This window comes from Malus sylvestris, chromosome 5 (assembly GCF_916048215.2).
Source record: "Malus sylvestris chromosome 5, drMalSylv7.2, whole genome shotgun sequence".
Classification (NCBI taxonomy): Eukaryota; Viridiplantae; Streptophyta; class Magnoliopsida; order Rosales; family Rosaceae; genus Malus; species Malus sylvestris.
In genome coordinates, this window is record NC_062264.1 from 34,486,262 (window position 1) to 34,509,952 (window position 23,691).

At 38.9% G+C, this 23,691-nt stretch overlaps 1 protein-coding gene across 13 annotated transcripts; it reads right to left on the bottom strand.

Moving 5' to 3' along the window:
- Positions 1-456: 456 nt before the first annotated feature.
- Positions 457-22,811, bottom strand: LOC126621137 (G-type lectin S-receptor-like serine/threonine-protein kinase At4g27290). 13 transcript variants are annotated; one of them, XM_050289536.1, is made up of 12 exons: positions 22,106-22,799; positions 21,665-21,752; positions 21,377-21,526; positions 21,049-21,124; positions 18,330-20,264; positions 17,927-18,073; positions 17,700-17,830; positions 17,350-17,560; positions 17,012-17,249; positions 16,740-16,890; positions 16,629-16,650; positions 16,363-16,533 (listed from the first exon to the last, which is right to left on the bottom strand). In XM_050289536.1, the coding sequence occupies exons 5-12, from the start codon at positions 19,696-19,698 to the stop codon at positions 16,517-16,519; spliced, it is 2,286 nt and encodes a 761-aa protein (XP_050145493.1). In that variant the 5' UTR covers positions 19,699-20,264; positions 21,049-21,124; positions 21,377-21,526; positions 21,665-21,752; positions 22,106-22,799; the 3' UTR covers positions 16,363-16,516. The 13 variants fall into 13 exon arrangements, with proteins under 13 accessions (XP_050145491.1, XP_050145487.1, XP_050145489.1 ...); XM_050289534.1 differs by lacking the exons at positions 16,363-16,533; positions 16,629-16,650; positions 16,740-16,890; ... (2 more) ...; positions 17,700-17,830; positions 17,927-18,073 and adding exons at positions 457-989; positions 1,079-1,229; positions 1,351-1,588; ... (1 more) ...; positions 2,039-2,169; positions 2,672-3,331 and having other exon boundaries at positions 18,990-20,264; positions 22,106-22,811; XM_050289530.1 differs by lacking the exons at positions 16,363-16,533; positions 16,629-16,650; positions 16,740-16,890; ... (2 more) ...; positions 17,700-17,830; positions 17,927-18,073 and adding exons at positions 457-989; positions 1,079-1,229; positions 1,351-1,588; ... (1 more) ...; positions 2,039-2,169; positions 2,266-2,412 and having other exon boundaries at positions 22,106-22,809.
- Positions 22,812-23,691: the final 880 nt, after the last annotated feature.

The following is a 23,691-nucleotide window of genomic DNA, read 5'->3' on the forward strand; positions in this document are numbered from 1 at the left end:
TATAAGAAAAAACTAACAAAAAATCAACTTTTTTTTTAATTTTAATGAAAGGGGACAAATAAAGGTGTAGTGAATAGTACCCAGAAAGGTAAAAATGTGATTTTTCGTTAAAAGTAAACAGTACCGGAAATGCTTCGTTAAATTTCTCTTTTTTATATACAATTATTATTTAAGGTTTTAAATTTGTTTTGGGGAATTCAACATAAACGTCATAAAACTTATTTTCGTACAATTTTTGTTGCATTGTAAAAATTTTCAGAATTCATTTGAAACATTTTGAAAATGTTCCAATCGACGAAAATTTGTTCTAGCCACATACTGAAATTTGTTGGAATTTTTCTTCGTTGATTTTCATTTTTTGGCCTTAAAAATGAATAATGCTTGACCACTCAAAAATGAGAATTCCTCACAAACGGCTTGTAATACTTTTATTGATTGTTTTTATATACCTTAATGACTAAACAATATCATAATTTATTGATTGTTTTTTTTTTGTTGAAATATTATCTTTACAAATCGATTTATAATATGATAGTTCTGATCATATTCACAACTTTTGTGAATCGGCCTAAAGAGTGTTGCTATGTGACAACGACTTATATAACATTGTCTTCCAATTGAAGAAATTATAGGAAAATCAAGAGACAAAATAAAGACAGACGTGTGCGAAAATCATTTCCAATATTTTATCGAGCCTCGAGTAGTGAAATAGTGACTTCATTAGTTGAGCATGCTTTAGAAGAATGACTGGCTTCGAGTTCAGTCAGATCCCTTTCACTGTAGAAACCAGGTTTTAGGGGTGAGGGTAATGCACCTTCACCACCCAACATTAGAATTGCAGCTGACATGCTCGGCCTATCTTTTGGATTCTGCTGCACACACAAAAGACCCACAAGAATCGTTCGTTCAACTTCATGCAAAGTGATGGAGTCCTCTATCGATGTATCAAGCAATTCGAGAGGCCTGCCTTCTGTGTGTAGCATCCACGCCTAAAACATGAAAACTAGTCTACTTAGTAGAAGTACTAGAATTGACTGATAAGAAATTTTAACCTAACATTTGATGTTGTCACACTCACATGTCCAAGAAGGTTGAGTTTGTGGTCTGGATGAGAGAATCCTCTATTTTTGCTCCCACTCACTATCTCTAACACCATAACACCAAAGCTATAGACGTCGGACTTTATAGAGTAGAAACCATCAATTGCATATTCTGGGGACATGTAACCGCTGCAAACCAATGTGTCAAAAAATGTTTTTATATGCAAAGAATCTAGACTTTCTAGTTTCTATAAGCGTTTTTGAAAATTCGTAAAAAAAGAGTCGTACAATTGTGTTTTAGGATACTTACTATGTTCCGACCACTTTCTTCGTTTTTGCTTTCGTTTCATTTCCTCCAAAGCTTCTAGCCAGGCCAAAGTCTGAGATTTTCGGATTAAATTCACTGCCTAACAAAATGTTACTTGCTTTGAGATCTCTATGGATAACTCTCAGTCTAGAATCTTGATGAAGATAGAGGATCCCTCGAGCTATCCCATTAATAATTTCAAAGCGCTTCGGCCAGTCTAACAACATCCTTCTTCTTTGATCTGCAGCATATCATACTTCAGTTCACAATTGTCAAAAAATACATCATGCGAGCATAAGTGGACTAATCGAACTAAATGTAAGGTTTTTGAGTGGTCAAACCGAATATAAAGAAGTCTAAGCTCTTGTTAGGCATGAACTCGTAGATCAGCATCATCTCATCTTCTTGAATGCAGTATCCGAGAAGCTTCACTAGATTCCTGTGCTGAAGTTTGGCAATATGTGTAACTTCATTCTTGAACTCGTTGAGTCCTTGTTGAGAACTTTTTGAAAGCTTTTTCACTGCGATTTCTTGTCCATCTTTCATTGTACCCTGAAATCCATCAGCGTATGTTATGGCCAAAATTCATACTTTGTAGTTTGCACACTATTTGTATCCATCATTCCATATTGTGATCAGAATTACATGTATCTATGCAACTTGGAAACTGTGAAGGACTATTTGGTTTTACCTTAAAGACAGATCCAAAACCGCCTTCACCAAGTTTGTTTTCAATTGAAAAGTTACTGGTTGCAGAAACTAAAGTCATCAAATCAAATAATGGTAATGCTAGATCCTCCTTTTGGCCGCATCCCAGTTTTCCTGCAAAGACACAGTTACGGGGGTGAAAAAAATTCCCTATACAATGGAACTATGTAACTTGGAAAGCAGAGGAGCTGAGTAGTACAGCCAACTTACCACCTATCTGGTGCTGCTTCTTCCAAACATAAAACAGCAGGGCCAGGCCCATGATCAACAGTCCGGTAGACAACACAATTGTGCTTATTATGATTCTCATTTTCTTCGCATTGGATTCAGAGTATTTAGCGTCGATCTTTGTATTGTCTTCATGATTTATAAGTGATTTAAATCTATGAGTCAGAGAGTACTGAATAAATAAATAAAAACTCTATAGCGTCTATCATCCAACTAATAGTTGCTAGTTTGTGAGACAATTCTAAAAGAAGATATTGCTAATTGTGTCAAAATTCAAGGTTTAAACTGTTGGAATCAATACAACGTTTCACTTCGTTATGTCTTGACTTTGTTTCGAGCTTTTGATCATGAATAAATGCATAGTCACCAACAGGGGTTTTTTACATACCTAGTTCCGATGAGGCCATTCTTATATAAATATCTTGCCCGTTTTCAGCGAAGTATCTTATATCAATTAGATCGCCGTACCACAGCAAACACCCGCTTCCTCCATCTCGGATATCCAAATTTGTATACGCCGTGCAGGAGCAGTTCTTCAAGCACACCATCTCACATTCCTTGAGGTTCATACTTCTGTCAAACCAGGATTGTTCTGTGCTAGGCAATTTCAAACCCGAGTACTTTTGGAACATGTCTCCGGTGCAATTTAGAGAAGTCTTTCTCACACAACCATTTGACCAATCTACCAAATCCCATTCTTTCGGAAACTTCGGTGTAAATCCTTTCAAACAGCTACAAACCGGGGACTTTTCAATGTTACATGTACCATGTACACCACAGAATGCATAGTTGTCACAGTTATCGATCTGGACTGTTAGGTAAAGAACCCAACTTTGGGTTCTATCAATCCATGTATAGCGCCGCAGAAGTCCATCTGAAGTTAACACCAAGTTCGAAAGAATTGAGCTGTTGCGAGGCTTGTAACTGTAGTACAATTCATCAGGCTCAAAAACAAGACCGTATGTGTACATAGGGTTTGGATTTAACTGAGGCATTCCACTGAACCGGACTCCATTCCACGGTCCACTCCGAAATTTTATGACCGAACCTTCCCTCAGAAACATTTCTGCATATCCTTTGGGACCAAATTGATATGTATAATTACCTTGAGAAGGATCCTGAGGACTTTTCCATGATCTAACATGCCAACTGAAGCCTGTAACTGTGTTCCTACCAAGCTTCGCACCTGGTAAGACTATATTGCCAGGGTAATCAAAACTTTGCCACAGAAAGTTTTCAGGGTCATCATCACTCCTATCTATCACGACAAGATTACCCGAATCCAAAAGACGTGCCACTGGATTCTGTGCAGTTCTCGATGTATTGGAGGACCAAATTGTGTTCATGTTGTGGTTGAGGACAAGTATTCCGGGGTTGGTGACCTTCAGGACGCCAGACAAATCAGTGAGGGGTGTGTCTCTGTTGGCAACCCATACAATGGTTTTAACAGAAATCTTCTTGTACCATATCCCCACGTACCGTCTGTTAGAAGCATCGGGACTGTAGAATCCTAGCTCAAATGTTCCGCCGGTTGAAACTACAGTCTCACCGTCACTAATGGACTGAAATGTACTTGTGCCGTCATCAGCTATGGAGAATACTGCTGCAACAATGAGCAGCAAAGTAGAGTAGAAAAGAAGCAAGCACATCTTGGTTGAAGCTTTCAATGGATTTTTCATTAAATTCGTGGGAAAGCAATGAAAATCAAAGACCTCAATTGTCCCTCTACGCCCTTCTTACATGTATGATTTCGCATTTTTTTGTCATTTTTACTACAATATTGTTGAATAATTGGGCACATGGGAAGACAAATTGTTCTCCAGTGTGTAACTGAGGAAATTATCGGAAGTAGACATCGGACTCGGTCCAAGAATGATATTGTCTTAGCAAAATATATAAATTAATATATAGTAGCATTATTGTTGGAAAAATTAGACGAAGAGAGCAGCCCCCACATTTGACTTCAATACACAAAAAATTATAGCTTAACTAATTGAAAGATAAGTAGAAATAAAAATACTCGTACTTACTGTCACTGTTTCAACTGAATAATAGCCACGGTCCACATAATCTCCCATAAACAAATAGTTTGTATCTGGGCACTGCAAACAAAATTGCAACAACAGGAAATAAATGTTAGTTTTGGAAAGTGAAACATCCAACAGAACAAACCAGAAAACTACAAAATAGGAAAGAGAAAACATCACCGATAAGTAGCAACCTATTAAGCAAATGTAAGAAGAATTAAATAGCCCAAATCAGAACAAATACCTTTCCTCCAATGCGGAAAAGCTCCGCCAGATCATGGAATTGTCCATGAATATCACCACAGATAGTTACAGGGCTTTTCACAGGCTGCAAAACATAAGACCCAAAATGGTTATTCATTTACCTCAAGACATGTCCAAATCATTATTGGTCCAAAACTTGTATGAAACAATACAAAGAAAGACATGAAACAGAAACTTGCAACTAAAAAGGCCTACCTGGACATTGCTTTCTTCCATTAATATTTCCTTGGTCTTCTCGAGCACCCTTAACTATATTAAACAAAAAAATTAAGATGACAATTATTATACATCTTAAATAAACTCCCAAGAAGCCAACAAACATTAAATTGAACATGCGTGCACTTTCAATAACAGATTTCCGTTTTCTTGCTCATTAGCACTTTCAATGAGCAATTTTTTTGGTCTTATAACGTGTAATAGTGTATAGGCTGGTGTACCACAGAACATAGCCATGTTCTGAAATTCAAGAATCACTAAAGCAACTCACTTTCAAAGCTAACACTCTTGTAAAGTATGCCATCAGCCTAGCATATCCACACAACCCTTCATCCCTCCCCAAGAAATATTCGTAGCTTACATGCACTATAAAGCATACACCGCAGAGTGCACATTATTTGGCAAATCAAAAGGTTTATAGAGTTTCCTCATAGAATAGAACGTAAACTAAGGACGTTTAACATTACTGATTTCAGAACTGTCCAAATAAGGAAGAATTCAAGGTATCTTCTTAACAATGTATTACAATGATCATATTTAGCCAAAACCATACTCAAATACTACGCTCCACAAAGTCTCTGCTAATCATAACTCCACATAGGTTTAAAAATCTATTGAAAGATTCAGTTTTTGTGGCCTTATACTTAGAAACCCAAATTTTGTTTTTCTTGTTCACAAACCCACACGCGGAAACCCGCAGTTCATGTATTTCTTTAGAATTTTTAACCCTATGGTAAATCCAATAAAAAGATCAATCCGCCTAAGTGAAATCAAAACATTCATCCATGGATCCCCAAATTATATGAAATCACAACCCTAGATCGGTCCCATAAGAACCCTAATTCAGCTAAATTCAATTCACAGATCACGCCCATAGTCGCAAACAAAGAAATGCACCACATTTTTTTATCTGCCCCATCAAGCTCTAACATTTCAGAGCTCGATCCGTCTCATTTCCTAAAACTCAACACAAATTCTCACCAAAAACACATTTACACCAAAATTTGGTCCCTGTATAATTATAACCACCCTTAAATTGTTGATAATTATAACCAAAAGTTGAATGAAAGTACGAATATACCCTTAATTACTAAAATCCTCCTCTTTTGCTAACGGTTTAATAACTAGCAGTGCTAGCTTCAGTTTTTCCACAATCCTTGCATCCCCAAATTCCATCTGTGTTTCTCTTCTCAGCATACTTGCCACACAATTCATGCACTATTTGATCAATATTAAACACTTATGCATGAATACCTTTCCATATCTTTTCCTCCCCTGGGTCTTGTGTCTTCCAATACAACTTGCTAAAATCATGCCTTTTGTATTCTTGTTTGGACCCAAAATTACACCATCGACCCGTGCAATCAAGGCCGTTGAGTAAGCATGGTTCTAGACCGTCGGATAAGAAGTTAAGATAATTTTGTTTTGAGATAATGTTATGGTTTTTAATCATAATAATTATCTTTTGATAAATCATCTTGATTTTCTTGTACAAAACAAATGGGATACAAATCATAGCCCCAACTCAGAAGCAAAAAGCCCAGTCCAAATTAATTTGGATTTGTTAGCAATGCATCGTGTGAAGAGCAGCTTGGATTAGGACTCCTAGCACTGATGTGGTCATGATGGCTTTTGCACCGCAGATGAAATAAGAAAATAGTTGCGTGATGCGGTAGAAGGTTATTATGCAAGATGAAATTTGTATTTAGGGTTTAATTCTTTGTTGATTGTTATTCTTCTCTTTCTCAGAGGATTTATATTTATACACACCGCATCTCTTGCGGTACAATTTAAGGAACGAATCCTAACTAATTAGGAAATACAATAAACCAATAATTACATTCCTATTCAAATAGGGATTCACACTCCAACACTCCCCCTCAAGTTGGTGCGTAGATATCTCCTAGCCCCAACTTGTCAAGTGAGTCCTGAAATCTTCCAGCAGAAACTGCATGAGTTAAGATGTCAGCCAATTGTTCTTCTGTCCTAACAAACGGAATGTCAATGAGCTTAACATCAGCTTCTCTTTTATAATGTGCCTGTCTACCTCAACGTGCTTGGTTCTATCATGTTGTATTGGATTATTAGCTATCTCTCGCGCTACCTGATTATCACAGTATAACACCATAGATCCCTTTGGTTTGAATCCTATTTCAGTAAGTAGGATCCGAAGCCATAAGAGCTCACAAATACCATGTGCCATTCCCCTGTATTCCGCCTCTGTGGACGATCTTTCCACGGCATTCTGCTTCTTACTTCTCCAAGTCACAAGATTACCAGCCACAAACATGAAATAACCTGACGTAGACCGCCTGTCAGTAATATTCCCAGCCCAATCTGCATCAGTATATCCCTTCACCTTCATGTGTCCATGCTTTTTGTACATTAATCCTTTCCCAGGAGCCCCTTTTAAGTAACTAAGAATCCGCATTACTGCTGCCATGTGATCCTCACTTGGTGCATGCATAAACTGACTTACCACACTTATGGCATAAGCAGTATCAGGTCTCGTAAGTGATAAGTAAATCAATCTTCCAACTAACCTTTGATACCTTTCTTTATTCGTCGGGACTTGGTCTTGATAAATTGCAAGGTGATGATTTTTCACGATCGGGGTATCCACGGGTTTACATGCCAGCATACCGGTTTCTGATAATAAGTCTAACACATACTTTTGTTGCGACAAGTATATGCCTTCTTGAGACCTAGCAACTTCAATTTCCAGGAAGTATTTGAGTCCTTCGAGATCTTTCATCTCGAACTCAGAGTACAAGTACCCTTGTAACTGTTCAATCTCCTTTGTGTCATCACCTTGAACAATCATATCATCCACATATATAATGAGCAAAGTCACCTTACCATCCTTACGCTTGATGAATAAGGTATGATCTAAGAAAATCGTCCAAACCATGCTCTAGGTGATTGTTTCAAACCATACAATGCCTTTTGAAGTCTGCATACTTTCCCATTGGAGTATTCAACGTCGTAGCCTGGTGGAAAATCCATGTATACCTCTTCCTCTAAATCCCCGTGCAAAAAAGCATTTTTTACATCAAACTGTCTTAGAGGCCAATCAAGATTAGCAGCAAGAGATAACAGAACTCTAATGGTATTCATTTTTTCAACTGGAGCAAAAGTTTCCTGATAGTCAACACCAAAGGTCGGTGTATATCCTTTGGCTACTAATCTTGCCTTGTATCTGTTGATCGTTCCATCCACCTTATGTTTGATGGTAAACACCCATTTGCACCCTACTGATTTCTTACCCTTAGGAAGTGTAGCCACTCTCCATGTCTTATTTTTTTTGTAATGCTTCCATCTCAATTTGCATTGCCTCTGTCCACTTTGGATCTCTCAAGGCTTCTTCTACCTTGGTAGGAATTTTAATATTTTCCATTTGTTGAACAAGTGCACAGTATTTCAGCAATAGTCGATGAGTGGAAACATAGTTAGCAATTGAATATCGCACCTTCCCTTATAGGGAGTACTTGTCTGGTGATTTTCCCCGTTTCTGTCTAGGAGGTAACACATAAACTGATTCGGTAGGTTTTGAGTGAGTACTTACCTCGGAAATTATTTCTGTAGGACTGACATGTACTTGAGGAAGTTGAAGGGGGCTATTGTTGTCATTGTACGTCACACTTGGTCCAACTTTATCCCTTGCAGCATGCCTACGTGGGCACACACCAAACAAAAAATCATTTTGTACCGTGACATCGTCTGGTCCATTTACTACCGTTTTGGCCTGGTCATCTAGCCCACTTGGGCTTTCATTGCACTCAGTGTTGTTGCACTCGGTGCTGTCACAGTTGGTTGCTGCCTCACGCCCATTTGGGCTTTCTTTTCCCATGTCATCATGCCCATTTGGGCCAACTGCAACTTGATAGTCGTCACGCCCATTTGGGCTACTTGCAGCTTCATTCTCACGATCCGGGTTGGCAGCTGGGCCGACATCCATCCATCCACAATCTTCATCTCCAGTCGTCTCCCCCTGAAGAGTATGGCTGGGGGGAAAAATAAAGTTCATCTTCTGAGAAGGTCACATCCATGGTGACGTAAACATGTTGAGTAGGGGGATGATAACATCTATACCCCTTTTGTTGAGGGCTAAAGCCAATGAAAACACATTGCATCGCACATGGATCAAGCTTACTCCGTTGATTTTTGTGAAGATGAACATAAGCTACACACCAAAAAACTCAAGGTTCCAGATGAAGAGTGGAAGGGAGAGAGACATGATTAGCGAACATTGCCAAAGGAGTTCGGAAAGAGTTCGATTCATGAGATAAATGGCATAGGGTACTGCATCGGCCCAATACGTTTTGGGTGCACATGCACCAATTAGAAGTGCACGGGTAACCTTAAGCAAATGTCTATTTTTCCGTTCAACTACTCCATTTTGTTGAGGGGTCTGAGGACATGTAGTCTCATGAAGAATACCTTTGTCTTTGAAGAACTAGGACATGTCCTGATTGAGATATTCACCACCATTGTCAGATCGGAAAACTTTAACAGGAAGCAAATATTGTGTGTAAACCATGTGATAAAATGTTTTGAAGATTTCACCCACATCACTCTTATTTTTCATGAGATACAACCAAGTCATTCTAGTGCAATCGTCAACAAATGTGACAAACCAACAAATTTCATGCCGAGAAGTAACTGGAGATGATCCCCACACATCAGAATGAACTAACTCAAAAGGAACTGTTCTTTTAATAAAACTTGGAGAATACGAAGCACGATGACTTTTAGCTAATGTGCAGACATTACACTTGAGGCATGAATCTGAAATGTTACTGAATAATGTTGGAAGTAATTTCCGCAAATATCTGAATGAGGCATGACCAAGATGACGATGCCACAATTGAACAGTCTTTAACTTTTTACTATCCTGACTTCGAACTTGATGAGCACGACCTTGTGTAACATCGTCAACATAGTACAACCCCATTCTCTTAATACCACGCCCAATGATCGCCTGAGTTCGGATATCTTGAAGTAAACATAATGAAGGAAACATTAGCACAACACAATCTAATTGTTCAGTGACCTGTCCCACAGATAATAAATGACTAGACAATGTGGGAACAAGTAAACAATTGTGCAGGGAGAGAGTTGGAGTAAGTGCAATTGATCCGGCTCCTGTAACTGGAGCACCTCCTCCATTGGCAGTAACTATACTATTTCGTGGAGGCGATGTTGTGGAATTAAAGAAAGTATGATCGTACGTCATATGATCTGTAGCTCCGGAGTCAATAATCCAACATGTATCATGATCAATAAACGCAATTAGGGCAATGCTTGTGTTACCTGGATCTTCAGATTCCTCGTTTAAAGTAATCATATTCAAGAAAAAGAGTTGTGGGCCCAGTTCATTTGGGTCGGCCTCCTGTTTTTTTCCCGCAGGTTGGCAGATTTGGCCCAAGTCACTGGCAGCATGATTTGAGTTGGCAGACTTGGTTGCTATTCCATTTTCCCGTGGGTTTTGGGCTGTCTTGGCACGCCCACTTCTAGGTGAATTATTCATCAAAGCTGCTGCTACATTCTTCCCATGTGGACTCTGGGTTCCTGATGTCGGTGCCATGGCTGGAATAATAGCCCTGTCGTCAGCCATAGATTGTGGCTTCTGTGTATTTTTTCTTTTTTCTCTTCTTTTGTTTGCTTCTGATTCAAAGTTCTTATGAAAGTCTCTTGTCTCGAGACTTTCAAAGGCAGTTGGTGATTGTTTTTTGGTCTGTGATTTTGGCAGCAAGTCGAAGAGTTCGCAACATTCTCCAGTCGGCTGGGCAGCCAACAAGAAAAAATTATATTTTCACACTGGCAGTAGTTGGGATTAGGGTTGAGGCAGAGACAGGCCGAAACCTGCTAAGATACCATTTGTCACATCCCGGCCCGGGTCCACCACATCCCCGGCTTGCTCTACCACCGTAGCACGATATTGTCCGTTTTGGACTTACCATTCCCTCACGGGTTTGTTTTTGGGAACTCACGAGCAACTTCCCAGTGGGTCACCCATCCTGGGAGTGCTCTGGCCTCCTTCTCGCTTAACTTCGGAGTTCTTACAGAACCTGAAGCCAGTGAGCTCCCAAAATGCCTCGTGCTAGGTAGGGATGAGAATATAAATTTAAGGATCACTCCCCTGGGCGATGTGGGATGTCACAATCCACCCCTTTAGGGGCCCGACGTCCTCGTCGGCACACTTCCGGCCAGGGATTGGCTCTGATACCAAGATGAAATTTGTATTTAAGGTTTAATTCTTTGTTGATTGTTATTCTTCTCTTTCTCGGAGGATTTATATTTATACACACCGCATCTCTTGCGGTACAATTAAAGGAATGAACCTAACTAACTAGGAAATACAATAAACCAATAATTACATTCCTATTCAAATAGGGACTCACACGCCAACAATGCATGCATGGATAGATCATGAAAAAGCCTAGATAGGCCTAGCTTTTGGTGATGATGTGATAAGCCTAGGATTTGATGGTCTTGGATAATGGTGAAATAAGAAACCTAGGTAGGCTAGGCCTTTTGCATGGTGATGGAAGTTATCAGATGAGTTTAAAGGCTTCTGATGGAGGTTTTTTATGAGATAAAAAGCCTAGGTGGGCTAGGTTTTTGATGTGATGTGATAAAGCCTAGATAGGCTTTATTTTGTTTGAAAAGTCACGAAATTTGAAAGATATGCCTTGGCATTTGACACAGATCAATTTCAGTTCCCCGAGGTAGAGTTGCAGTTGGACTCTACAAAGTTATCAAGCCATGTAGAACAAAAGACAACCACTATAAATACAGAGTCGTATGCAGCAATGAGCCCCCCTCCAATTCAACACACAAACTGTCCTGCGCAACCTCTCAACAACCTTGAGATTTTTATTTTCCTTTTTCGCCAACATATCTTCAGTTTGGATAAACAACACTATGAAGGCAACCAGCGAACATCTTCAGTTTGGATAAACAGCACTGTTACCGTAGAATCAGCTGACCGTGAAGCACTTTCAGTTTAGATAAACAACACTGCGACGAGGTCAACTGGTTATCTATCCAAGTCTCGGTCGAGAAGGATTTTCAAATCCTTATTGGCAGAAGTCATCTCATCAGCCTTCTCGGCGAAGTGAGGTGTTACCAGGTTACTACATTCGGCACCCTGAGAGCCGAATTTGATATTGAACTTCGCCGAACTAGCAGCCTTGTCTTTAAGCTTTGGAACCTGAAGGTTGAGATGTGTTCCTTCCTCGGCCGCAGTCTCAAGATTAAGAAGTCAGCAGCGCTCCCAACGCAACATCAACAAATTTTACTCACCGACGGAGCTCGGCCGTCGAGTTGCACGCCCTGCACGCAATCGAAGAACGTAGTTAGCTTATCAATTACTCAGCATGCGTGCCACGTAGGCTTGGTAGTTTTTAGGGTCAACAATTCTTCCATTCGTAAAAAAAAAATGCCAGATCCATACCTTTTACATTCTTGGTCCATAAAAGGAACAAATTAATTAACCTGCAATTCATACAATTAAATAAAATCAGAACAATAAACCCGTTTATTTTTTTCTTAGATCTCTTTCGCGTTGTCTCCCTCTCCCTCTCCCTCTCTCTATCTCTATCCCAGAGGCGGCATGGCCTCTCGAACCCAAACCTTCCGCAATGGCCATTCATTAAAGCAATGGCATAGCCATAAATAGAACAAAAATGGGGTCCAAACCACAGTGGCATGGCCGTAATTAAACTAAAATTCAGACCCAAACACTGTTCATTTAAACGGTGCCAATTTCAAACCTTACTTTAGACTAAAGTAATGTCCCTTAGTGTGTGGGTGTGTGTCTCTCTCCCTCTTCGCGTAATTTTTTTTATTTTATAGCAAAGTCAATATTTTTCAGAATGATTCCATGGATGCTACTTCCTTTTCTTTTTATGCCATTGTGTCTACAATTCCCTACATAATTTCTTTGTAGAAGTTTTGCTTCCTCAGAGTCTCTCTGTTTCTCTTGTTTGTTTTTGCTTCTGCTTTGGGTTGTTCTTGGTTGTTGGTTGTGGTTGTTTTTTGCAACCTTGTTTCCATTGCTATCAGTTGCCTCAGTTGCTTTCATGTTATTGGTTGTATTTTAGTTAAGTTGTACCAAAACAAAATGTTCAATCATGTATTGTAGTAAACATTAGAACGTACAGTAAAGTTGTCGAATCTGAATCATAGTAGTTCAAATGTATAATCTAATCCAATTGAAATCTATAAACGATAATGCACTTTCACCACTCAACATCAGAACTGCTGCCGGATTTCGCTGCCCGCATAAAAGACATATGGATCGACCGCAAAACGGCATGTGGATTACTGAAGTTCAATGGACTTGCCTTTGTGTGTTAATTCCATGCCTAAAAGATCACAACCACCAATCGTACTGAATAAATAGAAGTATAAATAATCAAGTAAATATAAACAATAATGCTAGACGAACCACATTTTATATTTTTAAGCGGAATCAAATCCATTTTTTAAATGAGTTATCATCACTAGATGTTAATAGAGAAGTCACTGTCACACACTGTATATCATTAGCTAATGCAGTCAGAATATAGTCCCCCTAGCATAATTCGACGAAAAATGATCAATTTGACAGCTGGCACTTACATGTCCTAACAGGTTGAGGCTGTGGCCTGGATGAGAAAATCCTTTGTTTCTCTTCACATTCACTATCTCGAGCACCATAACACCAAAGCTATAGACGTCAGATTTTATCTAGTAGAACCCATCGAAGACATATTCTAGGGACATGTAATGTAACCAGTGCAAAGCAATGTATCAAGAACTATATTTTACAAGCAAAGCAAGTAAATGTGTTCCTACCGAGTTTTGTACTCGGTAGGAATGTGTCAATAGGGTAATCAAAACTCTGCCACATAAAATTCTCAAGGTCGTTGCGATTAGCCTATTGACAGGGTTTTGTACAAAAATCACCCGTTAACATATTCTGCGGATCATGGAGCGGGCGAGTTTTGTACCCGTTAACCCGACCCGTTAATATTAGTATTTGGGTGGATGCTTAATGGGTCGGGTTGCTAACGGGTGAACCCGTTAACAACCCGTTAAATAACGGGTTACTTTGGGTCAACCCGTTAGACCCGTCAGCACCCGTTATCACCCGTTATAAATTATAACCACAATTTATCGGCAGGGGCCTTCATATCGCCCTCCTCCGCTCCCTCCGCCATCTTTCCCAAGAAATCTCCCCCGCTCCATGATCCGCAGGTCAACCCTCCTCTCCATCCTCTTCAAAGACATCATCCGCAGCTCTATTCAAGGCTTGAATGGATTCTTGTATTGTTTGGTACTGCAGACGGGGTGCGAGCTCACTATTCTTTCGTTCAACTTAAACGATGAGGTTTTCCATGTGATGCGTCTGCCAGGAGAATTGCAGGATTTCAAGCACCTGGTACCATTATTCTCATGGAATAATTCAGTTGCAATTCTAACAACTACGTCTTCATTAGATGATGAATATTATGACCAAGTGCTTTGGGTGATGAGTAGTAGCACTACTACTGCGACGACGAAGCCAGCTTGGGTTCGACAATTGATAAACAGATCCAAAGCATTTGCGGTAGGAGCGACCGATATTTTCACGCAATTACGGATTCACGACACTTCAAATTGCAGAGAGGAGCTCGAGAGCCTCCAGGAAGAGTTCCAGAACCAGAGAAATCCAAGTCGCAGCTCCTTGTTTGTTTACTATATATCCAAGTCAGTACCTTTTTCACTGTCAGCACCAGTTTTGTAATTGTATTGGAAAAAAAAAATTTAAAAAAAAAATGTTACCGGGTGAAACGGGTGATCCGATAGATTAACGGGTTGGGTTCGGGTGACCCGTTAACTTAACGAGTTAGGTTTGGATGACTCGTTAGCTTAACGGGTCGGATTGAACCGATCCAAACCCGATCAACCCGACCCGTTTACAGATCTAGTTGCGATCATTACAATCTGTCACAACAAGATTTTCGAATCCGAAAGCGGCGCTGCTGGATTCGACGCAGATGTTGGTGTGTTCGAGGACCAAACGCTTGTCATGTTAGTATCAACAAGGACAAGAATTCCAGGGATGGTGACCGTGAGTAGACCTGATGAATCAATGAGCGGTGTGTCTCGGTTGGCTACCCATACGAACTTTTTTACTTGATTGCTAGAATGGGACTTACAATTACAATTAACCGAGTGTTGACTCAATCCGAGGAGCGAATATTGAAAAGATGTGTGAGAAGTAAAAATGGTCATCTTCAACCGATGGCTGACCAAGGAGCTCATTTTAGCCCTATGACCATCCAAAATATTAATATTTTAATGAACAATATAGGATTATATTTGCCTCCATCTCCAACCGAGGGCTAAAGGGTCATATGGCTCGTTTTAGCCGTCACAAAAAAGGTCTCCAACCAAGGGCCAAACATAATTTATTATTTAAATTTAAAAACTACAACAACAACTTAAATTTAAAAACTACAACTTATATTTGAAAATTATTGAAAAAATTGAAGGATAGATTTTTGAAAGAGGAAAGAAAATATGAGAATTGAAATGGTGTAGGAATGGTGAAAAATTTGTGAGGAATGGTGAATGAATGATTTAGGTATTTATAGGAAAAAAAATTAGAATTTCTAAGAATTAAAAAAAAATTGGCCCAAAAAACCAAAAAAAAAAAAAAAATTGAATCCAACGGTAACTGGCGTCAGCTAGCTGTTGAATTCAAAAATTTGTTTAAGCATTCATGTCGGTTATAATATATTTATATTAAATAAATTCCTGTCAGTTATATCCGACTGAAATGCTAGAATTTCTGGCCAGCTCCGGGCTGACTGGCTGACTGGATTGGGCCAGCCCTTTAACCCTTTCAGATTTCGTGGGGCCCATGAGCCCTTTGGCCTAGACCTCGATTGGAGACGGTTTTCGGGCTATTTTCGACCCTCTGACCCTCTGGACCCTTCGATTGGAGATGGCCTAAGTGTGTAGATAGCATTACTTATATATATATATATATATATATACAATTGTTATTTGGGGTTTTTAATTTGTTTTGGGGAATTCAACAAAACCGTCATAAAACTTATTTTCATAGAACTTTTGTTCTATTGTAAATTTTTTCAGATCATTTAAAACATTTCGAAAATGTTCCAATTGATGAAAATTTGTTCTAGCCACATACTAAAATCTGTTAGAATTTTTCTCCGTTGATTTTTTTTTCCGCCTTAAAAATGAACAATGCTTGGCCACTCAAGAATGAAGATGCCTCATAAACAGTTCATAATACTTTTATCAATTCCTACCATATGTTTTTATATAGCTCAATGACTAAACAATATCATATTTTATTTTTTTGCTGAAAAATCATCTTTACGAATCGATTTATAACATGATAGTTCTGATCATATTCACAAACTTTTGTGAATCGGCCAAAAGAGTGTCACTATGTGACAATGACTCATATAACATTGTCTTCCAATTGAAAAAGTCATAGGAAAATCAAGAGACAAAATAAAGCCATATGTGTGCGAAAATCATTTCCAATATTTTATCGAGCCTCAAGTAGTGAAATAGTGACATCATTAGCTGAGCATGCTTTAGAAGAATGACCGGCATCAAGTTCAGTCAAATCCCTTTCACTGTAGAAACCAGGTTCTAGAGGTGGGGGCAATGCACCTTCACCACCCAACATTAGAACTGCAGCCGACATGCTTGGCCTATCTTCTGGATTCCTCTGCACACACAAAAGACCCACATGAATTGTTCGTACAACTTCATGCAAAGTGATGGAGTCCTCTACCGATGTATCAAGCAATTCGAGAGGCCTACCTTCTGTGTGTAGCATCCACGCCTAAAACATGAAAACTAGTCTACTTAGTGGAAGTAGTAGAATCGAGTAATAAGAAATTTTAACCTGACATTTGATGTTGTCACACTCACATGTCCAAGAAGGTTGAGTTTGTGGTCTGGATGAGAGAATCCTCTATTTCTGCTCCCACTCACTATCTCTAGCACCATAACACCAAAGCTATAGACGTCGGACTTTATAGAGTAGAAACCATCAATTGCATATTCTGGGGACATGTAACCGCTGCAAACCAATATGTCAAAAAATGTTTTTATACGCAAAGAATCTAGACTTTCTAGTTTCTATTAGTGTTTTTGAAAATTCGGAAAAAAAGAGTCGTACAATTGTGTTTTAGGATACTTACTATGTTCCGACCACTTTCTTCGTTTTTGTTTTCGTTTCATTTCCTCCAAAGCTTCTAGCCAGGCCAAAGTCTGAGATTTTCGGATTAAATTCACTGCCTAACAAAATGTTACTTGCTTTGAGATCTCTATGGATAACTCTCAGTCTAGAATCTTGATGAAGATAGAGGATCCCTCGAGCTATCCCATTAATAATTTCAAAGCGCTTCGGCCAGTCTAATAACATCCTTCTTCTTTGATCTGCAGCATATCATACTTCAGTTCACAATTGTCAAAAAATACATCATGCGAGCATAAGTGGACTAATCGAACTAAATGTAAGGTTTTTGAGTGGTCAAACCGAATATAAAGAAGTCTAAGCTCTTGTTAGGCATGTACTCGTAGATCAGCATCATCTCGTCTTCTTGAATGCAGTATCCAAGAAGCTTCACTAGATTCCTGTGCTGAAGTTTGGCAATATGTGTAACTTCATTCTTGAACTCGTCGAGCCCTTGTTGAGAACTTTTTGAAAGCTTTTTCACTGCGATTTCTTGTCCATCTTTCATTGTACCCTGAAATCCATCAGCGTATGTTATGGCCAAAATTCATACTTTATAGTTTGCACACTACTTGTATCCATCATTCCATATTATAATCAGAACTACATCTATCTATGCAACTTGGAAATTGTGAAGGACTATTTGGTTGTACCTTAAAGACAGATCCGAAACCTCCTTCACCAAGTTTGTTTTCAATTGAAAAGTTACTGGTTGCAGAAACTACAGTCATCAAATCAAATAACGGTAATTCAAGATCCTCCTTTTGGCCGCATCCCAGTTTTCCTGCAAAGACACAGTTACAGGGGTGAAAAAAATTCCCTATACAACAGAACTATGTAACTTGTAAAGCAGAGGAGCGGAATAGTATAGCCAACTTACCACCTTTCTGGTGCTGCTTCTTCCAAACATAAAACAGCAGGGCCAGGCCCATGATCAGCAGTCCGGTAGACAACACAGTAGTGCTTATTATGATTCTCATTTTCTTCACATTGGATTCAGAGTATTTAGCGTCGATCTTTGTATTGTCTTCATTTTTTAAAACAGATAATCTATGAGTCAGAGAGTACTGAATAAATAAATAAAAACTCTATAGCGTCTATCAACCAACTAATAGTTGCTAGTTTGTGAGACAATTCTAAAAGAAGATATTGCTAGTTGTGTCAAAATTCAAGGTTTAAACTGTTGGAATCAATACAACGTTTCACTTCGTTATGTCTTGACTTTGTTTCAAGCTTTTGATCATGAATAAATGCATATTCACCAACAGGGGTTTTTTACATACCTAGTTCCGATGAAGCCATTCTTATATAAATATCTTGCCCGTTTTCAGCCAAGTATCTTATATCAATTAGATCGCCGTACCACAGCAAACACCCGCTTCCTCCATCTCGGATATCCAAATTTGTATAAGCCGTGCAGGAGCAGTTCTTCATGCACACCATCTCACATTCCTTGAGGTTCATACTTCTGTTAAACCAGGATTGTTCTGTGCTAGGCAATTTCAACCCCGAGTACTTTTGGAACACGTCTCCGGTGCAATTTAGAGAAGTCTTTCTCACACAGCCATTTGACCAATCCACCAAATCCCATTCGTTTGGAAACTTTGGGGTAAATCCTTTCAAACAGCTACATACCGGGGACTTTTCAATGTTACATGTGCCATATACACCACAGAATGCATAGTTGTTACAGTTATCAATCTGGGCTGTTAGGTAAAGAAACCAATCTTTGGTTCTATCAATCCATATATAGCGCCGTGAAAGCCCCTCTGAAGTTAACACCATGTTCGAAAGGATTGAGTTGTTGCGAAGCTTGTAACTGTAGTACATTTCATCAGGCTCAAAAACAAGACCGTATGTGTATATAGGGTTTGGACTTAACTGCGGCATTCCACTGAACCGGACTCCATTCCATGGTCCACTCCGAAATTTTATGACAGAACCTTCCCTCAGAAACATTTCTGCATATCCTTTGGGACCAAATTGATATGTATAATTACCTGGAGAAGGATCCTGAGGACTTTTCCATGATCTAAGATGCCAATTGAAGCCTGTAACTGTGTTCCTACCAAGCTTCGCACCTGGTAGGCATGTATCGCCAGGGTAATCAAAACTTTGCCACAGAAAGTTCTCAGGGTCATCATCACTCCTATCTACCACAACAAGATTACCCGAATCCAAAAGACGTGCCACTGGATTCTGTGCAGTTCTCGATGTGTTGGAGGACCAAATTGTGCTCATGTTGTGGTTGAGGACAAGTATTCCGGGGTTGGTGATCTTCAGGACGCCAAACAAATCAGTGAGGGGTGTGTCTCTGTTGGCAACCCATACAATGGTTTTAACAGAAATCTTCTTGTACCATATCCCCACATACCGTCTATTAGAAGCATCGGGACTGTAAAATCCTAGCTCAAATGTTCCGCCAGTTGAAACTACAGTCTCACCGTCACTAATGGACTGAAATGTACTTGTGCCGTCATCAGCTATGGAGAATACTGCTGCAACAATGAGCAGCAAAGTAGAGTAGAAAAGAAGCAAGCACATCTTGGTTGAAGCTTTCAATGGATTTTTCATTAAATTCGTGGGAAAGCAATGAAAATCTAAGACCTCAATTGTTCCCTCTACGCCCTTCTTACATGTATGATTTCGCATTTTTTTGTCATTTTTTACTACAATATTGTTGAATAATTGGGCACATGGGAAGACAAATTGTTCTCCAGTGTGTAACTGAGGAAATTATCGGAAGTAGACCTAGGACTCGGTCCAAGAATGATATTGTCTCAGCAAAATATATAAATTAATATATAGTAGCATTATTGTTGGAAAAATTAGACGAAGAGAGGAGCCCCCACATTTGACTTGAATACACAAAAAATGCCAAAAATGAACTATCAAATAAGAGCATCTCGGATGGGAGAGAGTATGCTTGTAACTGGTTGTACTAGCAAATAAGCCCACGCGTTGATGCGGGAACCATCTGTTTCAGGCGTAATCGGATGAATAAAACATATTTAATTTGAATAAGAATGTCCCCATGATTATTCTTCTCGTTTATTTTTCACAAACCAATCACATATTTAAAATCCAAGTACGAAAGCTTTGCAAAGATAAATAAAAAATTTATATAACTAATTAGACTTTGAACATGCAATCAGGGCACAAAATTGTATACCTAAAAATAGTAAGGAACTGGCTTCTTCCTCCCACAACCAGAGTTCCTGAAATTTCCAAAGAAAGTAAATCTGTTAGCAATTCAAAGAATTGGAGGACCAAATCGTATTAAATTTGAGTTAAATGAGCAAAAGGTACACCAATTAAATGAGATACTAAGCACATGTCGAATCTATGAAATAGAAGAACAATCATGTTAAGACTCCCAAGATGGTGTCCTGAGCACAAAATTATAGGTTAAAGGTAAATCCCAATCCAAAACTCCAACCTTTTAACCGAAAATGAAAACAAAAAGCATGGAACATATATTTGGGTTTTATTATTAGATTTTCTAAATCCTCAATTTGAATGTGTTGTAAAGATAATACCACCAACTAAGGGTGGCAATCTGACCATCGTTGTGCATGTCATGTCGACTCTATGCAACTGAATATACAAAATAAGGATAGTAGCAAAGAGAACCCATCTCTGCATTTCCACCAATATATACAAAAGGGTCAAAATTTGAGTTTCTGAAGACAAATGACACTTAAAATGGGCTCACCATCTCTTATTACTTATTGGAGTGTATAGTAAGATCAAATATCACATTCATACACAATAATATCTAGTATTAAAGCTCTTTTGAGTTTCACTCCAAAACCTCAAGTTACAGCTTTAGATTATAATGTTCCCCTCAGACAATGATCATTCACATTCAACAAAACCATTCCATCTGCTTCATTGATAAAGATTCATCAGCTATTTAACTCTACAAATAAAATGAACATATAAAATTTTGAATTCAAATCGAATCACACAAACAAATTAGTTATGAATTGAGAACTATACCTTGCATGCATGCCAAAATCCTGCCAAGATAAGAGGTTGGAGTAGCCAAAAACACATTTACACCAAAATTTGGTCCCTGTATAGAATTATAACCACCCTTTTAAATTGTTGATAATTATAACCAAAAGTTGAATGAAAGTACGAATATACCCTTAATTACTAAAATCCTCCTCTTTTGCAATTTTAACGATTTAAGAACTAGCAGTGCTAGCTTCAGTTTTTCCACAATCCTTGCATCCCCAAATTCCATCTGTGTTTCTCTTCTCAGCATACTTGCCACACAATTCATGCACTATTTGATCAATATTAAACACTAATGCATGAATACCTTTCCTTATCTTTTCCTCCCCTGGGTCTTGCGTCTTCTTATACAACTTGCTAAAACCATGCCTTTTGTATTCTTCAATTCGTAAAAAAAAAAATTGCCAGATCCGTACCTTTTACATTCTTGGTCCATAAAAGGAACAAATTAATTAACCTGCAATTCATACAATTAAATAAAATCAGAACAATAAACCCGTTTATTTTTTTCTTATAAAAACACCAAATAAGCTTTAGATGTAATCAGATTCGTTTTGAAAAGAAAAAAAGACATCAAAAACAAAATAAGAGAGACATTTGAGAAACCCAGCATGGAAGGTCGGTTCCCAAGAGTGGGTGTTTGAGAGTGATGTACTCTGATGTTCCACAGCTACCCAAGAAACCTAACAACAAATTTAAGATCAACACAAAAACCAACAATTATGCATTTGATGTTGTAATCACTTGGTTCAATTGCCTCTGAGTAAAGAGAAGTGTGGTGGTAGTGTTTCAACAATTGGGATAGAGATGAAGAGTTAAAGAAACAAACACTAGAGCTCCAGAGGTAGGAGAAGAAGAGAGAGTTCTGACATACGGGTAATTAAGTCTTTTTAACTTCAATTTTGGCTAGTTTTATAAGAATAAGAAAAGATAGGCTAAATTTCATTAGATGGTTCTCAAAATGGTTATATTTCCAAATTTCTCAAAATTAAAACTAAAATAATTGAAAATCTTAAAAGTTAGAGGCTTTGGGTACCTCTTGTTCGGACAAGGGATTGCACTGCATGAGCTGAGCAATCTGTTCATCCAGGTTCGCATGTGAGTTCGAAGGGACCGAATCCATCCTCTTCCTCTTCCCCCAAAACGCACAAGATGCCCCTCCGAAACCCTAACCTTAGATCTGTAGGCAATCGTAGACTTCCCTCTTCGTCTTCTTCGTTTTTCTTCGAGCCACTCAGAGAGAGAGAGAGTTGGGAGAGAGAGCGGTGGTGGAGAAAATCCTCTCATCTCTGTGCAGCCCATACCATTGCCTGTAAACCCATACTCCCATACCCGTTCCCTTCAATCCTCGCACAAAATCCTCTCATCTCCCTTTCTCTCATCCTTGTCCCATCTCTCTCTGCAAATCGCAGAAATACTCCCATCTCTTTCCCTCGGCGGCAACGAAGAGCTCGTTCTGCTTATTGTACCTGAACGGATGGCGGAAGCTGACGCGGGCCAACGGAGCACCGTGACCGGGATCGTGGTTGATCTCCCTCTCCCTCTCCTATCTCTATCTCTATCTCCATAAGCATGACCTCCCAAATGCGAAACCCTCAGCGAGGGATCCCTACTCCTTTCTCTCCCTCTCTCTCTTTCGCGCTGTCTCCCTCTCCCTCTCTCTATCTCTATCCCAGATTCCCAGAGGCGGCATGGCCTCTCGAACCCAAACCTTCTGCAACGGCCATTCATTAAAGCAATTGCATAGCCGTAAATAGAACAAAAATCGGGTCCAAACCACAAAGGCCACTCTGTAATGCAGTGGCATGGCCGTAATTAAACTGAAATTCGGACCCAAAGGCTGTTCATTTAAACGGAGCCAATATCAAACCTTACTTTAGACTAAAGTAACTAGAAAATAGGCCCGCGCGTTGCAACGGGATTTGAATAAATTCAACACAATCATGAATGAACAGAGCGGCAAAAAATGCAACCAATAAGCATTTAGACAATGTTTTAGATAAAAATTTGAAGCAATAGTTGATAAAGAAAATACAAAACATAATTTTTTATGAGTTAATGATTCTTGCGAGTTCAATATAAACATCCATGAATTAAACTTAATATTTTATGAGTTAATGATACTTGCGGGTTGAAAGTAAATATCCATGAATTTTGCTGAACATGTAAGCTACATTCATGCATTGTTAAAAAGCCACTCATTTTCTTAAATATGGAAGTTGCGATTTGTCTAAAAATATTTCTGGTTCGTTGAGAGAGCGCAGTTATCAACAACACATATTAAAGCACTTCAAGAAGAATGAGAAAGTTCACTACCAGAGCCTTGATTCAAGTGCAATCGCTGTGGACCCCTAGATCAAAGGCAGTAGCAAGAGTAGATCACGATGTTGCGATGATAGTTCGATCTAAACTGCAAAAAAATCAATGAGATTCAGAGTAAGAATTCAAAGCGCAAATAAATGGACAACAGGAAAAATACCTCAATCTGTGACCTCTGATAAAAAAAAATTATGGCCTCTGCTCAATTTAAAACCACATGTAGAAAACTCTGCTCTAATCTGTGCATCACACACAGCATACACATTTTAAAACAAACAATAACAATCACAAAAGAACCAAGAG